Below are 18,809 nucleotides of genomic sequence, written 5' to 3' on the forward strand. Positions count from 1 at the left end.
GTAGAACAAAATAAATTGCAAGCTGCTGCTGAGGTGCTGAGTTGGCAGAATAAACCCATTTCATTTCTTTTATTCCCCTCACAGCTCAAGATTCTTTGTGTAAATTGTAAAGCAAAAGCAGAAAGCTTCAGAAGGTCTAGGGAAATGACACAAATTGGGTTAAGTATGACTTTTAGGAAACTTAATCTGCTCCCCGGAGATAAGATTTTACTGTATTTGTTGCAAATTAGACCAAGGGTCTCTGACGGCTGTCATGACGGATGGAAAGAATTTCAAGGTCACTTGTAGGCCAGCAAGTCCTGGAGAACTTCCCGCAGTGATGGGAATGCACTGTGTCTCTGCCCAGAGTGGGAACCGTGGCAGCGCATGGGCCCTGAGTGCTTTACGTGTTGGCCACACCACTGATGAGTTCTGTTTTGCATTTTATTCCACTGTTATGTCATGTCATGGGCTCAGTCGTGTCCGACTCCTTTTTCAGCCCTATAGACTGTAGCCTGCCAGGCTCCTCTGCCTTTGGAATTTTCCAGGCAAGAATACTGGAGTGGGCTGCCATTTCCTACTTCATGGGGTCCTCCCAACCCAGGGCTTGAACCTGTGTCTTTTGTGTCTCCTGCATTGGCAGGCAGTTTCTTTTCCACTGGTGTCACCTGGGAAGTTCATTCCATTGTAATTAATTCACATTTGAATTACCTCGTGTGACTGGTGGCTACAATGTTGGGCAGTGCAGGAAAGATCCTTTCCATCCATCTAATGGAGGCCGCAGATAGCATTTATTATATATCCTTGGGTTTTCTGGGATTAAATATTACCCAAGGCTTCTGGGATCCCCAGGGGGCAGTGTGAGCACATGACTGCCCAAACTAGGAGACTTTGAGAAAGACAAGGAATGTCAGTAATGGTCACGAAGAAACAAGAGGCCCAGGACATGCAGGTGCCCTACCACTGGGGTGTTGCTTGCAGGTTCTGGAGGGGAGTGACCAGGCTTAGCTTCACTTCTGTGTGAGCTGTTGCTACAGGTAAAATTTTAGCACCTTCTGGACAAACATTTTCATCATATCATAGGTTTTTGTCCCTGCAAACATTTATTAATATCCAAATCTTTATAACTCACCTTTACTCTCCAAGACAACCTTGACCACAGATTACTGCAATGACTAACAAGATGTTCAAACCAGCAATGCAAAATCAATCACGCTGACGTCTGAGCTCAGACCAAGTACCTAGGTAGCTACACTGGGCTGGATAGTTTCAGCCCTCCCCAGGCTTCCTGGTAAGAGGCAGGAGAAGCCAAAGAGACCAGAGGCATTCTATTTTGCAGACAACCACTCGGCATCCACAACAGATACACATTCTCCCAAAGGGACTGAACTGGGCAGGCAGACAGCAGCAGCTCATTTAGTGTGGATCCTGGATTGTTTGTGGAAGTGGATTCTGGAGATACAAGTTGCTTTGGACACACTCTCAATTTTCCACCATCAGGAAAGAATATGTACCATGGTCAGACTTTAGAAATAGATTTCGGCAGGACAGCTGCAACTCCCTACAAAGCACTCAGGCTCCCCATGTTCAGAACTCAACCTGCTTTGAAATAACAAAGAGAGACTATTCTTTGACACAAAGTACAGAACAGGGATTGAATCATCAATCATAAAAATAATTTTAAAAATTCAGCTGTATCTATACACCAAAGCAAAAAATTCACACGATAAGCCAATTCTCATGTGATCCATCTGGAACCCGGCCTGGTTTTTCATTTTTTTTTTTTTCGGCCTGGTTTTTCAAATTCCACTCACCACTTATAACACATCTCATGCTGAACACAGTCAAGTTCTGTATTAAAAAAAAAAAATCTCACAATTTAATAGGCATGTGGCTGAACAGGAAGAAAGAAAGGAATTATTCTGAGAGATCCCCTGGTGGCTCAGCTGGTAAAGAATCCACCTGCAATGCAGGAGACCTGGGTTTGATCCCTGGGTGGGGAAGATTCCCTAGAGAAGGGAAAGGCTACCCATTCCAGTATTCTGGCCTGGAGAATTCCATGGACTGTATAGTCCATGGGGTTGCAAATAGTGGACACAACTGAGCGACTTTCACCTGCAGGAAAGAGAACTGAGGAATACAGTGATTGAAACAATGAGTGGGAGGTCTCAGGATCATTTTGTGAAACATTGTCACCAACCTGATTGCTCGAATGACGGTTTTCAGCGGTGGGGTGAGGTCCTCCACGGACACGTCGCACTGGCATCCTTTGTCATCGTACACATCATCGGTGCCAAGTGCTGTGTCAGCTGTAGCAGAAAAGGGCCAGTTAGACGACAGCAGAGTGGTGATTTAGAACTCGTTCCCCAGTTGGTCTTTCATAGGGATGGGAGCCTCAGAGACTCGGCTTATAAATCCACACATGTGAGGCTACCAATTGCTTTCCCCAATATTATCCTTTCTCCTTTTCCTGCAAGCTCACCCATTTCACATGACTTGACATGACTACCCTTCTGAACTGTCTACCAGGGGACATGGGGCATTGGCATTCTTTCTTCCCAGCAGTGGTGATGGATTTGTGCTTATCCACATTGCTCTTTTGCTCAGTTCTTTTGAAGCTAATAGCCAGAGTTTAAAAAGCAGCTGTTTGGAGTTAGGAAGCAAGGTTTTGGACATTTAATGAACTGGCAACTAGACGGAGGTTGAAGCCCACATTGTGACCCCAGGAGCCCCACACCCTGAACGAGGGTGCTGAGCATCTGGCTCCAAGGGCACTGTCTCCCTGTCAGTTACTCTACATGGGCAGAGCTGGCTGATGACAGCAGGGCTGAAGCTGAGAACAGGGTCTCAGACGGGATAAGAAAGTCCATGCCTCAGAAACTGGGCAAAACAACTTTCGGTTTAATTGCAAAGTTTGGAAAAGGAAGCAGGGTTACAATAAACACCAGTTAGTCAGGGCTTATGAAATTAATAAAGAATAGTCCCTTGGACAGCGAGATCAAACCAGTCAATCCAAAAGGAAATCAACCCTGACTATTCATTGGAAGGACTGTTGCTGAAGCTGAAGCTCCAATACTTTGGCCACCTGACGCGAAGAGCCGACTCATTTGAAAAGACCCTGATGCTGGGAAAGATTGAAGGCAGGAGAAAGGGATGACAGAGGATGAGATGGTTGGATGGCATTACTGACTCGATGGACATGAGTTTGAGCAAGCTCCAGGAGGTAGTGAAGGACTGGGAAGCATGGCATGCTGCAGTCCATGGGGTCTCAAAGAGTCAGGCATGACTTAGTGACTGATCACCACCACCAAGGGACTGAAACTGCTTTCTGTCACCTGGTCTGCTCCGTGATCATCTGCTACATCACAGAAGAAGGGACTTTGAAATGGGCTGTCCTGGTCAGGCTGTAAGCCCTGAATGACTGTAAGAGGCCCATTTATTGGAGCAGTGCTCACATCTGGAACTCAGCTGGTGCATCACTCGATTCAGTGGACACTGTGTGTTTACTTGGTTTATTGTATTCCAGGAGTGGAGTAGGGGGAAAAGATGCAGATGAGTCTTCACAGCTTGTTCATGGTCCCTCTGGCCTTCTGGCCCCCAAGCTTCTTCCTAAGGGGGTTCTCCAGAACCATGACCTCACAATAATGATCATAATAACAACCACTTGCTGAAACGTATGCCAGGCACTTAGACAAAACTTCTGCATGTGTTAGTTTTTTTATTTACAGCAACTGGACAAGTTGGTGATGACAAGCCTGATTTTTAGATACTGAAATCAGGGCTCCGAGAAGGTAAGTGCCTCATTTGAGGCCTCGGCAGTGGTCAGTGGAGCTGTTGTTCTTCAGTCTTTAAGTCGTGTCTGACTCTTTGTTGACCCTGTGGACTGCAGCACACCAGGCTTCCCTGTCTATCACCAACTCCCGCAGTTAGATCAAACTCATGTCCGTCCAGTCAGTGATGCCATCCAACCATCTCGTCCTCTGTCATCCCCTTCTCCTCCTGCCTTCAATCTTCCCCAGCATCAGGGTCTTTTCCAATGAGTCAGTTCTTCCAATCTTGTGGCCAAAGTATTGGAGCTTCAGCTTGAGCAACAGTCCTTCCAATGAATATTCAGGGTTGATTTCCTTTAGGATGGACTGGTTTGACTTCCTTGCAGTCCAAGGGACTCTGAGAAGTCTTCTCCAGCACCAGAGTTTGAAAGCATCCATTCTTTGGTGCTCAGCCTTCTTTATGGTCCAATTCTTGCCCCCTGCATTGCATCAGCAGTGTCAGGACACACACAGGGGGCAGCGGAGGCAGCCTGAAGTTCAGGAGAGCTTGGGGGCACAGCCTGTCTCACTGGCTGGGGGACCCTCAGCGTCTCTCCGTGGAAGAGGGCCACCCTTCTAATGAGAAGGTGCCCATCGACTCTGTGTCGATGGCTGGTTCTGACTCATTGACACCTCGAGGGCAGCTGGCCCAGTTTGCTTGGTTGACCTATTAACCCATATAACCACAGGCCTCTTAGCACACAAACTTCATGCCTGAGATTAAACAACATCCTTCTAGGAACTTTCCACATTTCTTCTTTCAGTTTGATCCCAATCTGCTCTTAATTGGGGGTAGTGGGTGGAATGTCTTGCTCCCAAATTTATGTCCACTCAGAACATTAGAATATGACCTTATTTGGAATAAAGATCTTTACAAATCTTCAGCATTGCAGGCAGATTTTTTACCAACTGAGCCACAAGGGAAGCCCCCAGAGAGTCAAATAGCATAAAAGTCAGGGTCCTTTCATTATTATGAGGTTAATGGAAAACTTTTAAAGCAGGCAGGTGCTGTCACAATAAGCACAGATGTAAAGAGAGTGAGACTATACGGTTCACACTGAATGCAAGCGGAACTGGGAATATCTCTGACAATGATAAGACAGCCTTCTCCACCCCCATCCTGCCCCCGGTGAGACCTTCCGTGTCTCTCTATCTTGATTAGGAACAGGTTGGGCAGAGGGTGGGCGTCACTGTATCCAAGGCATCTCATTAGGGAATTTCATCACACCACTTACAACTTGATTAGTCAAGACATAAATTAAGCTCTTGATTAAAAAAAAATAGTTTTTCTTTTTGCAAGTTTGGTCAGAGCAAACTAATAGGAAATAATCTTTACTGGCATGTGTTGAAGCAAGGGCTGAGTTAGAAAAATTCCCCCTTTATTTCAAAGCCACAAAAATGGGGGGAATGCCATCATTCTGATTCATAAGTGTCTTGAGATGTCCATATTCTTTTGAGTGAGGTCTTTGTCATGATTCCTAGAGGATTAAAACTCTGCCTGACCTCTGAGGCCCTGGATGCGGGCGCTGAGCTTCCAGCCACAACTGGTTAGGAGCCATTCGACGACACCGCTGTTCCTCTACCCTGACGTTTGGGGAATGTGGTCATGGGAACAGAAGCTCACATGAGCAGGTCTGAAAACCCCTGTCCTTAAGGGCCATGTGCTAGCAGAGTGAGGTGCCCCCCACGCCCTGCTACCGGTGACTGAGCCTCCCGTATCTTGAAGGCCTGCCCCCTGCACGTCCCATCTCTGCTGGGAGGAGAAGCAGCTGGAAACATAATCTTCTGTCTCTCCCACCTGCTCCGTCTCCTATTAATTAGCAGGTTCAAGATCTACTTTCAAATACTCTGTTCCCCCATATTTTGGAAACTGTATTCCTTAGTTTTTGGACAGAACCTTTGGGACCTTACAGACTAAAGAGAGAGAGGCATAAAGAGAGCATTCTGGAAGCTTCTGCTACATCCAAAGACCATTTTTTCCGGTCCCACCATAAATGTTGTCATCAAGAGGCAGGTGTTTGTGTAAAAAAAGAACTGACAGTTTCTAGTTCTTTCTCTTGGTCTTCTGCTCTTACGGATTAGATTTCTTTTACATTGCCTGATGAAATGATTACAATGGTTTTCAACCTTGGCTGCATCTTAGACTCACCTGGGGAGTGTTTAAAAAAAAATCTCAATACCAGGACAGGCTGGAACCTAGGCCTCAGAGTTTATAAAAGCTCGCCAAGGAATCTGTGTGACTGGATGTGGAGAATGGTGCCCTCCGTGACCCCCAGCTGGAGCCTAGGCATGTGACTAGTCACCATCGGACTCAGACTCACCCCCACGTCTCCCCTTGCACTACTGGTGTATTTCGCACAGTTGAGACAGTATGGGTGCTTCCCAAGACAACAGGAAAGGATCACATCATGAAAAACAGAAGAAATCCCTTACAAACTGGGGACTTGGGAACAAGTTTCACCGTCTTTTTGTCCAGCCTGGAGGTCTCTGAGTTCCGAATTCTAGCCACTGTTTTCCACCCTTCAGCCTTTGAGACTTGCTCTTCCGGGCATGACCCTGCTCTCTTTCAAGGCAGTCATTACAGTTTCACACACAAGGAGCTACCTATGCTGTGTCCAGAGATCAAAATAAGACCAAAGTGTCACAACCTAACAGAAAATATTTGTTTCATCATGTGCAGGAAATGATACGGGCCTGATGTTTGGTCATTAGGAGAAATCATAAAGGGGACAGCAGACAGCCTTGGTCATGAATGCAGAAAATGTTACTATGTGAAATGGTCAATTATAAAGCAAAGGAAAGTGCTGATGAGGAGAAAGTTAGAAGCTATAAAAAAGCTTAATATTTATAATGTATAAGGAAACATATTTGAACGGATTACAATCCAACAGTTGCAAAAAATGGCAGAAAACTTTTCAACCTAATTAGAAATTTTAAAAAATTATTTGAAGGTATGGACTTATATCCATCGAATAGTAAACGAACAGCAAAGAGTTTAAAAAAGTTAAGATCAGCAATCTTATAATTTATTACAGTTTATCATCAGAGAAATGATCTTCGGAAAATAATTTCAAAAAGAAAATAAAGATAGGGCTTCCCTGGTGGCTCCGTGGTAAAGAACCCACCTGCCAATTCAGTTCAGGAGAAACGGGTTTGATCCCTGATCGGGAAGATCCCACATGCGTCAGGGCAACTTGGCCCCGGAGCCAGAACTCCTGAGCCGGAGCTCTAGAGCCTGGGTGCCGCGAGGACTGAGCTCACGTGCTGCAGCTGCGGAAGCCTGTGCTTCACAACAAGAGGAGCTGCTGCAGTGAGACAGTCCCCCTCACCACAACCAGAGAAAAGCCTGCGCAGTGATGAAGAGCCGGGGCAGCCAGGAATAAGTAAAATTAAAAAAAAATAAGGACAACGTAATAATGACAGAGGAGGAGATGGCTGGACGGCATCACCGACTCAATGGACATGAGTCTGAGTAAACTCTGGGAGTTAGTGATGGATGGGGAGGCCTGGCATGCTGCAGTCCATGGGGTCGCAAAGAGTTGGACACGACCAAGCAACTAAATGGAATTGAACTGAACAATGTTTATTGCATTATTGCCTATTGTAGAGAGATAGTTATATAAATTTCAATGGCCCAAATAGGAATCCATAAATTATAGTATTTGACCATGATGATGTACTACACAACTATGATAAAAATAATTATGAATAGTATATGATACTATGAAAGTATCCTTAAATGTTTAGTAAAAGTAAAATATGAGACCAAATCCTCTTGCTGATGATGACTATGTACAGTGATATATATAAAGAAAACAAGCTATAAGTAAATATGTAACAATGAAATTAGCTGTGTCAGGGCATGAGATTAGAGGTGATTTACAGCACTTTTAAAATTCTTTATGGAATTTAAAGATTTTTTTTCCATCACAAAAATAATATATGGTTTTTGAAGAGTATTTGAAAAATAGGAAAACAATCAGAATGGAGAAAACAAAATCTTCCCAAGTTGCAGAACTTACAGGAAATCACTAGTGTAATATGTTTCTCAGTAAAAATGTGAGGGCTACAAGTTCACAATACACTTCAGAAATTTAAGTGGACCATGTAATGATTCTATGTTACTGCTCTGTAAGGAACAAGCATTAAAATAGCCACTCTCAACTAATTTATTACAACCGGTTATGAATTATAATAGATTTTCCAAGGGTTCCTTCCTTGCTACTTGTCTTTTGATGACCTCTTCCCCACTCTCACTTTGTGACATCTTAAATATCATCCTAGAGTCTCCACTTTAGGCATGTGCTAGTTCTCAGGCATCGCCTTTAATGTCGCTAGAGTTTAGAATAATCACCTGAGCCCTGATGCCCAGGGCACAATTTTATTTTGCTATGTCCTTGGTGGGGACCTTTCTTCTGTTCTTTGCTGGGTGCTGCTAGGTCCTCAAGATGCCAATAAGAACTCCAGAAAAAACAAAAACAAAAACAAAAACCAAAACTCCAGATGATATATGTTTTGCTCTAGACTTTTGTTTTTTCAAATAGTTTTTGGTTTTCTCTCATTATGACAGTAATACATGCTTACTCCAGAAACTTCAAAAATTTGAATTTTAAATTAAATCATGCAGAATGAGAAACATTTGTTTATAGCTCTAACACTCAGGCAAATCCTATTAAATTTTGGCCTCTTCCCTTCTAGGATCTTTTCCTTTGCATCAACTGATGTTTAACATCAAAGTCAATTCCTCAGCACAGATTAGAAGTTGAATTGCTGGTTGCCATGAAAGGGGGAGCTTTGTTTTGATAGCTCGAAAGCCCTCATTCAGCCTCATCTTATTACATGGAATTTCATCTCGTGCTGCAGCCAGCCTGGATGACACACAGTTCCTCAGGGTACTGTCTGAGCATTATTACCTGTGGCTGCTCTCCCAAGGGCCACCCTCTGCATGGCCCACTCTCCTTTCTTTTTTTTTTTTTTTTCCTTTGGCTAGCAATCTGTGGATGCTCAATTTGCAGTGGACAGATGACTCTATACAGGGAGCACCAGAAAAGCAAGAAGCATCCCAAAATGAGAAGAAAGAGAAGAATGTCAGGATGCTTATAATAAATCACTTACATTTCAGCATGCATAGAATTTTTGTGCCATGCTGAAAACTAGAATTTGATTTTGCAGTTTGCTTAGCCACTTCAGTCATCTCAGACTCTTTGTGACCCTGTGGACTGTAGCCCACCAGGTTCCTCTGTCCATGGGATTCTCCAGGCAAGTATACTGGAATGGGTTGTCATGCCCTCCTCCAGGGGATCATTCAGACCCAGGGATTGAAATGGAGTCTCCTATGTCTCCTACACTGGCAGGCAAGTTCTCTACAACTAGCGCCACCTGGGAAGCCCGTTTGCAGTTGAGCAACTCCTATTTAATTTGAGTTATCTGAAGCAAAGAGAGTGAGGGCAGTAGGGCAGAGTTTGAAACCTCAGATACAGCTTTCCAACTACAAGCCTTTCAAGAGTCTTCTACATGCGGGAAATGTAGCCTGACCCCCAAGACTGACTCTGCCCTGTCTCCTGTTCTGGGTACAAACTCTTATATTTCTTATTATATTGCTGTTAACAAGCCCCTTTCCTTCGCAGACAGTGAGCTGTGAGGGCAGGGACCACCTTCTTCACCCCATGCATCCATCGTCCCTGTATCTTCTCATCCAGGTCCCTGCTGCCCCCAGAACACTCAGGGACATGTTTGCTTTGTGAGGGAAGCATTTCCTTTTGACTTCAATAAAGTCTGGATGTAGGAATTTAGGACTGGACTTAGGCCTATCATTCTCTGGGTCCTTGTGTGTGGGATGGTGCACAAAGATGAGCTGTACTTTAAGATAACACACTGACTGCATATACTGTGCACATTTTAGAGACGCAGGAGCTGCAGCTCCCTGTGAGAAATGACGTAGGTGGGACCTTTAAAATGGGGCTGGAGCAGCCATCCTGGGAGAACTGCCTCACATCCTGATTTCTGACCTGGTGAACTGGGCTGAACTGACAGCATCCCAAGAAGTCAGCAAGGATGAGAAAACCACCCATTGAGGGGATTTATGAAAATGCATGTTTATCTTGTGGCCATTTTGCCTGACTATTCAGTGGAGTGTGAATCTAGTTTTGCTTGTAAGCACCAAGTGACTTTTCTTAAAAACAGCCTGCCTCATCATCTTTCTTCTTCTATTTTTTCCTTTTCATTAAAAATCCCGATTTCATCAGGTCTTCTATAATCAGGGTACTATCTGTGTTTCTACCCAAATTTTGTTGTTGTTCAGTTGTTAAGCCATGTCTGACTCTTTGCTATCCCATGGACTGCAGGATGGCCATCTTCTCCATCCTTCACTATTTCCCAAAGTGTACTCAAATTCATGTTCATTGAATTGGCGATGCCATCTAACCATCTCATCCTCTGCTGCCCCCTTCTCCTTTTGCCTCAGTCTTTCCGAGCATCAGTCTTTTCCAGTGAGTCCATTTTTCACATCAAGTGGCCAAAGTATTGGAGCTTCAGCTTCTGCATCAGTTCTTCCAATGAATATTCAGGGTTGATTTCCTTTAGGATTGACTGTTTCAATCTCCTTGCAGTCCAAGGGACTCTCAAGAGTCTTCTCCAGAACCACAATTTAAAAGCATTAATTATTCGGTGCTCAGCCTTCTTTATGGTCCAACTCTCACATCCATATATGACTACTGGAAAAACCATAGATTTGACTGTACAGATCTTTGTTGTCAAACTGATGTCTCTGCTGTTTTAATATGCTGTCTAGGTTTGTTATAATTTTCTTTCTTTTTTTAAAAATTTATGGCTGCAGTCACCATCTGCAGTGATTTTGGAGCCCATGAAAACAAAATCTGTCACTGCTTCCACTTTTCCCCTTTTATTTGCCATGAAGTGATGGGACCAGATACACTGATCATAGTTTTTTGAAAGTTGAGTTTTATGCTGGCTTTTCCACTCTGCTCTTTCACCCTTATCAGGAGGCTCTTTAGTTTCTCTTCACTTTCTGCCATTAGAATGGGATCATCTGCATATCTGAGGTTGTTGATATTTCTCCTGGCAATCCTGATTCCAACTTGTGATTCATTTAGCCCAGCATTTGGCATGATGTACTCTGCATATAAGTTAAATAAGCAGGGTAAATAAGCCTTGATGTACTCCTTTCCCAGTTTGGAACCAGTCAGTTCCATGTCTGGTTCTAACTGTTGCCTCTTGACCTGCACACAGGTTTCTCAGGAGACAAGTAAGATGATATGATATTCCCAACTTTTTGAGAATTTTCCTCAGTGTGTTGTAATCCATACAGTCAAAGTCTTTCGAGGAGTCAATGAAGCAGAAATAGATGTTTTTCTGGAATTCTCTTGCTTTCTCTATGATCCAATGAATGTTGGCAATTTGATCTCTGGTTCTTCTGCCTTTTCTAAACCCAGTTTGTACATTTGCAAGTTCTCAGTTCACCTACTGTTGAAGCCTAGCTTGAAGGATTTTGATCAGAACCTTGCTAGCATGTGAAATGAACACAACTGGATTCTAGTTTGAGCATTCTTTGGCATAGCCCTTCTTTGGGATTGGAATGAAAACTGATCTTTTCCAGTTCTGTGGCCACTGCCGAGTTTTCCAAATTTTCTGATGTAATGAGTGAAGCAATTTACCAGTATCATCTTTTAGGATTTGAAATAACTCAGTTGGAATTCCATCACCTCCACTAACTTTATCCGTAGTAATGCTGCCTAAGGCCCACTTGACTTCACACTCCAGGATGTCTGGCTCTAGATGAGTGGCCACACCATTGTGGTTCTCCAGGTGATTAAGACCATTTTTGTATAGCTCTTCTGTGTACTCTTGCCACCCCTTCTTAATCTGTTGTGCTTCTGTTAGGTCCTTACCGTTTCTGTCTTTTATTGTGCCCATCCTTGTATGAAATGTCCCCTTTTCTTCTTGAAGAGATATCTAGTCTTTCCCATTCTATTTTGTTCCTCTATTTCTTTGCATTGTTCAACTAAGGAGGCCTTCTCATCTTCTTTGCTGTTCTCTGGACTCTGCATTCAGCTGGGTGTATCTTTCCCTTTCACTCCTGCCTTTCACTTCTTTTCTTTCCTTAGCTCTTTCTAAAGGCTCCTCAGACAGACACTTTAGCATTTTGCATTTCTTATCCTTTGGGATGGTTTTGGTCACTGCCTCCAATACAATGTTATCAGCCTCCATCCATATTTCTTCAGGCACTCTGTCTACCAGATCTAATCTCTTGAATCTATTCATCACTTCCACTGTATAATCATAAGGAATTTGATTTAGGTCATACCTGAATGGCCTAGTGGTTTTCCCTACCTTCTTCAATTTAAGGCTGAATTTTGCAATACGGAGCTCGTAATCTGAGCTGTAGTCAGCTCCAGGTCTTGTTTTTGCTGACTGAATAGAGCTTCTCCATCTTTGGCTGCAAAGAATATAATCAGTCTGATTTCATTATTGACCATTTTGTGAGGTTCATGTGTAGAGTCATCTCTTGTGTTGTTGAAAAAGGGTGTTTGCTATGATCAGTATTTTCTCTTGACAAAATTTTGCTAGCTTTGGCCCTGCTTCATTTTGTACTCCAAGTCCAAATTTGCCTATTACTCCAGGTATTGCTTGACTTCTTACTTTCACAGTCCAGACTCCTATGATGAAAAGGACATTTTTGTGTGTGTGTGTGTTAGTTCTAGAAGGTCTTGTAGGTCTTCATATAACACCTTCAGCTTCATCAGCATCAGTGGTTGGGGCGTAGACATGGATTACTGTGACGTTGAATGGTTGCCTTGGAAGCAAACCAAAGTCATTCTGTCTGTTTTCAAGTACTGCATTTCAGATTCTTATGTTCATATGGGGGCTACTCCATGTCTTTTAAGGGCTTCTTGCCCACAGTAGTAGATATAGTTTTCATCTGAATTAAATTCACCCATTCCTGTTCATTTTACTTCACTGATTTCTAAGATCTCGATGTTCACTCTTGCCATCTCCTGCTTGACCATGTCCAATTTACCCTGAATCACAGACCTAACATTCCAGGTTCCTATGCAATATTGTTCTTTACAGCATTGGATTTTGCTTTCACCACCAAACACAGCCACAGCTGAGTGTCACTTCTGCTTTGGCCCAGCTGCTTCATTCTGGAGCGATTAGTAACTTCCCTCCAGTAGCATGCTGGAAAGCTTCCTACCTGAGGGGGCTCATCTTCCAGTGTCATTTCCTTTTGCCTTTTAATCCTGCCCATCTCGCTGCCAATCTTGCAGCAAGAATGCTGGAGTGGTTTGTCATTCTCTACTCCAGTGGACTATGTTTTGTCAGAACTCTTCACTATGACCTTCAATCTTGGGTAGCTCCTGATAGCATGGATCATAGTTTCATTGAGTTATAGAAGACCCTTCACCACTACAAGGCTATGGTCCATGAAGGGGGACATACCTGAATACACGTACCCAAATTGCAATTCTTTGATCCCTTTTGTTTTCCTGGTTTTTTTTTTTTTTTTTTAAGGTTGACATCCATAAGGTTAGAAGACTTGTCAAGACACAGAGTAATTAAGGGTAAAGCAGTCCTCTGAAAATTGAGATCATGTCTCCCTGGGCACCAATCTCCTGATTTTTTCCACACTAAAAGTCCAAAGCTTCACCAGGCCTGCAGGACCCTGAGTGCTGGCTTCTCCTCTAGCTTCTCATCAGCTCCCTCCAGGAGAGCTTTCTCCAGACCTGGGGTTGCTCCCTGCACTTCACACCCTGGGCTCCCTTTGGGGATGCTCACTCCAGATGGCCTGGGAGCTCCCCCACTCCCGAGGCCTCTGTTTAGCCTCATGTCTCCAGGAGGACCACTTGGACCACCTTACCCAAGGCTTCCTGCTACCCCCTCCACTCATCTGTAGCTCCTTAGTCACCTTACCACCCCCCCCACCCCCCACAGCCCTTGCCACCTTCCAACATACTAAACAATTTACTAGTTTGTGTTCATTTTGTATCTTCCTTTGCTAAATTGCTTCAGTTGTGTCTGACTCCGTGTGATGCCATGGACTGTAGCCTGCCAGGCTCTTCTGTCCATGGGATTCTCCAGGCAAGAATACTGGAGTGGATTCCCTCCAGTGGATTCCCATGCCCTCCTCCAGGGGATCTTCCCTACCCAGGGATAGAACCTGTGTCTCTAACATCTCCTGCATTGGCAAGCATGCTATTTACCACTGGCGCCACCTGGGAAGCCTAGAGTGTAATCTTGTTCTCTGGTTATCTCAAGAGCCTGGGGTGAAGGACAGGGTTAAGCAATCTAGTATTTACTGAGGCGACAAGTAAGAGTGAGTGATACCTCCAACTCTGAAGTCTGACTGATCACAAAGTTTAGCTCACCAGCTAACCTCTGGATTTTTTTTGGATGATCTCTCATGACTAGATACACTTTTGAGATCCTACTGTGAAAAACAAAAAAAAAAATCCAAGTTTTCCTCATAGCATTTAATCACTATAGGATTTTAAAATAGGATTTTCTCCCAGTGATACACAAAAGTATTTGAGGTAAAGTAAGTTCAAAGTAAAAGAATGAATAACTTCTATAGTAGAACTCAGGAAATATCTGTTGAATAAATACTGTATACTGAGCTTTTATTTTAGGTTGAGGTGCAACCTGTCGGTGCACTTTAAATCCTTGAGTCTATAAACTTACAATCAGTAAATAACAGAAGAATTTTATGGTCATACAACAAGCAAGAGCACATCCTCTATATTCACATAACAAAGAAGCCCATCCTTACTCACTTTCCCCTTCAAGAGCAATCTCTGGGAATGGAATGTGACTACATTACAGTGACACACACTGAGAATTCATGTGGCACCTATGGATCCTTACTTCCTTATGCTTTTCCAAATGTGATTTTTAACCCAGTGCTGTACAGTGTTAGTACTGTAGGGACAAAGTGGGAGCTTTCAGTCCTTTGACTATTGTTTGCTCCATTCTGAATCCAAGGAGATTTGGAGTAAATAGCTGAGAAGTGAGATTTTATTAAGAATTAGGACATCATCTCACTGAATTCTGATTGAAATAAAACATAATGCTATAAGGAAACTGTTCCACTTGTGAACATATTCTCATGAAATTTTTTTCTAGGCTGTATAGTATTAGGAAAAAGTTTGAAAAAAGTTGCTTTTATTGAAAGAAGTTCCAGTATTCATATCTGTTGCCATTGACATATATTGGTTTCAAAATAAACTATCCTTGCCTTATGAAGCAATATTCTAGTTAAAGAGCTAATTTTAATATTGTGAACAGGTAATTGCATTTTCCTATATATTTTTACCAAAGTAGATGCAAATGCTGCTAGCACAATTGAAGATTATATATTGATAGAGAATACACAATTTAGTTGTGCTTGATGTTTGTTGTATTTTTTTGTGTTATAACATTCTCTATGTGGAGGGGAAAATTTGGGACCAAAAATAAAGTTGTAATACCCACAGCAGAAATGAAGAGATACATTCAAATAGACTAGTAGAGAAGGTGCAGCTTACTCTCTTTTTCCTGTCTAAAAACAGTTAGATCTAGATTATTCTGTGACTACCACATTCTGAAAAGTATGGCTGTATATACCATGAAAATGACTGTATATACCTTCAGCTCCGTAGAAGACTTTCACAGTAAAGAGAAAATACAATTGGCCTTTGACTGGACCTGACAGCCTTGCTGTTGGCATGGCCTAGCATCAATTTCCAAATCTGACTTTCATATACAATAAGAAGTACACATGCATGCACACAGAAGACAGAGGTTCCTTCTGGGTTAAGATGGTAGAATGAGCGCACACATCCAATTTGACTTCTCTGAAACTCTCATTAAAAGTATAGTGATGAGATGCTTTTAAAAAAGACATAAACCCATAACAGGAAGAGAAGAGGCAGCAGCCACAGAATTTTGAAAGTAGGAAGGCAGATGAGCAAGCTGGGTAGCTGGCGAGCTGACCCCAGAGAGAAACCCCAGCTAAGGCTGGGAAAAGCTGAGGAGCAACAACACTCACATCTCAGACCAATCAGGACCTGCTAGAACCTGCAAGGTAACTGGGATGAGGAAGGTGGTGTGGAGTCTGATTCCACTTCTGTACCCGCAGAATACTGGCTGCAGGGCTTCAAGTGAGGGGCCCTCGGGGGTGGGTGTCAGGTGACCATATGCAGCCCAGATGTAGAGAACCCACTAGCAACTGGTCAAGATCACAACGGCAGCAGGATCTCACCTCCAGGTAGGAGTCTGGAGAAGTTCCCTCTGAGGACTCTGTCCGGCTCAAGAAGAAAGAGTTGAAGGTAAGTGACAGACTTTATTTTCTTGGGCTCCCAAATCACTGCAGACAGTGACTACAGCCAGGAAAATAAAAGATGCTTGCTCCTGGGAAGAAAAGCAATGACAAACCTAGACAGCATATTAAAAGGTGCAAAAGTCCGTAGAGTCAAAACTATGAGTTTTTCGGTAATCATGGATGGAAGTGAGAGTTGAACCATAAAGAAGGCTGAGTGCCAAAGAATTGATGCTTTTGAACTGTGGTGCTGGAGAAGACTCTTGAGAATCCCTTGGACTGCAAGGAGATCAAACTAGTCAATCCTAAAGGAAATCAATCCTGACTATTCATTGGAAGGACTGATGCTGAAGCTCCAATACTTTGTCCACCTGAGGCGAAGAGCTGGGAAAAGGCCCTGATTCTGGGAAAGATTGAGAGCAGGAGGAGAAGGGGATGACAGAGGATGAGATGGTTGGATGGCATCACTGACTCAAGGGACATGAGTTTGAGCAAGCTCCAGGAAATGGTGAAAGACAGGGAAGCCTGGCATGCTGCAGTCCAGGGGGGTGCAAAGAGTCAGACATGACTGAGCGACTGAACAACTAACCTCAGAGGTTCCCCAGGAAAAGACTGACCCAGATCAACCCACAGAGAAGGTCAAGCTAACTGACACTGGCCATATGCTGAGAAGTTCTAGTCACCCTTGTGCGAGCCAACACTTCAGTATGAGAAAAAGTATCTGTGGTATTAGTGAATTCAAAGAGATCAAAATGAACCCAAAATGAAGTAAAAGAAAACACTGTCATTAAAATCTTCACAGAGATAAGGTAAGATACTGTAAGTATGAAACAAGAAAAAGGGACACAGTAAACAAGGACAGCAACAATGAAGAACCTTAGAAATGACAGGTTTGGATGATAAAGTTGACCAGAATGTCCAGAAAATAGAACAAAAAGACAAAGAAGTAGAAAATGGGAGAAGGAAGTCAAGGGCCAGTCCCCATACCCTGCCTCTAAATGATGAATTTTCATGAGATAGCAGAGAAGATGAAGGAAGAGCTCATTAAACACACACATACACACACACACACACACACACACACACACACACACACACCATTCTAGAACGGATGGTCATGATTCACCAGTTTGAAATGACCCCTTGAATCTCCACTGTAGTAGACAAAAATACAACCATACCCAGGAATTTCATCATGAAAATTTACAACACTCGGGTAAAAGTGGGTTGTACAAAATTCCAAACATAAAACGAGCAACATCCACCACTGGTCACCTTCAAACATCACAATGGCTCTGGACTTAATAGTCCTGAAAATGAGCATATCAGGGTGCAATGCCCTGAAAATTCCAAAGGACATTATTTCTGGTCGGAAAGCATATATCAAGTAAACCTCTCAAGCAGCAAGAGGATGGAAAAAAGTCATTTTCTGACATGCAAGATCTCAAACAATATTGCTTTCCTTGTGCTTTTTCTCCGGAAGCCAGGAGGACCCCATGCCTGAGGGGCGGCGGCCAAGAGGAGTTACCCCACGTCCGAGGTCAGGGACAGCAGCCGAGAATGCCAGGCTGCAACGGCGCAGGAATCAGCGAACTGAAATGGATTGGAATGGGTGAATTTAACTCAGATGACCATTATATCTACTACTGCAGGCAGGAATCCCTTAGAAGAAATGGAGTAGCCATCATGGTCAACAAAAGATTCTGAAATGCAGTACTTGGATGGAATCTCAAAAACGATAGAATGATCTCTGTTTGTTTCCAAGGCAAACCATACAATATCACAGTAATCCAAGTCTATGCCTCAACCAGTAATGCTGAAGAAGCTGAAGTTGAACGGTTCTATGAAGACCTACAAGACCTTTGAGAACTAACACCCAACAAGATGTCCTTTTCATTATAGGTGACTGGAATGCAAAAGTAGGAAGTCAAGAAACACCTGGAGTAACAGGCAAATTTGGCCTTGGAAAGCGGAATGAAGCAGGGCAAAGACTAATAGAGTTTTGCCAAGAAAATGCACTGGTCATAGCAAGCACCCTCTTCCAACAACACAAGAGAACACTCTACACATGGACATCACCAGATCGTCAACACCGAAATCAGATTGATTATATTGTTTGCAGCCAAAGACGGAGAAGCTCTATACAGTCAACAAAAACAACCAGGAGCTGACTGTGGCTCAGATCATGAACTCCTTGTTACCAAATTCAGACTTAAATTGAAGAAAGTAGGGAAAAGACCATACTAGACCATTCAGGTATGACCTAAATCAAATCCCTTATGATTATACAGTGGAAGTGAGAAATAGATTTAAGGGACTAGATCTGATAGATAGAGTGCCTGATGAATTATGGAATGAGGTTTGTGACATTGTACAGGAGACAGGGATCAAGACCATCCCCATGGAAAAGAAATGCAAAAAAGCAAAATGGCTGTCTGGGGAGGCCTTACAAATAGCTGTGAAAAGAAGAGAAGCAAAAAGCAAAGGAGAAAAGGAAAGATATAAGCATCTGAATGCAGAGTTCCAAAGAATAGCAAGAAGAGATAAGAAAGTCTTCTTCAGCGATCAATGCAAAGAAATAGAGGAAAACAACAGAATGGGAAAGACTAGAGATCTCTTCAAGAAAATTAGAGATACCAAGGGAACATTTCATGCAAAGATGGGCTTGATAAACGACAGAGATGGTATGGACCTAACAGAAGCAGAAG

General features: G+C 43.1%; 1 protein-coding gene across 2 annotated transcripts in view; it reads right to left on the reverse strand.

Annotated features, from left to right (window-relative positions):
• KCNQ5 (potassium voltage-gated channel subfamily Q member 5) overlaps positions 1-18,809 on the reverse strand; it is a 629,123-nt gene that overhangs the window by 25,107 nt on the left and 585,207 nt on the right. For both annotated transcript variants that reach the window (XM_052651428.1, XM_052651427.1), the window contains one exon: positions 2,180-2,288. In XM_052651428.1, coding sequence (XP_052507388.1) covers positions 2,180-2,288 — 109 coding nt within the window. The remainder of the gene's footprint in view (positions 1-2,179; positions 2,289-18,809) is intronic.

This window comes from Budorcas taxicolor, chromosome 14 (genome assembly GCF_023091745.1).
Source record: "Budorcas taxicolor isolate Tak-1 chromosome 14, Takin1.1, whole genome shotgun sequence".
NCBI classification, from domain to species: Eukaryota; Metazoa; Chordata; class Mammalia; order Artiodactyla; family Bovidae; genus Budorcas; species Budorcas taxicolor.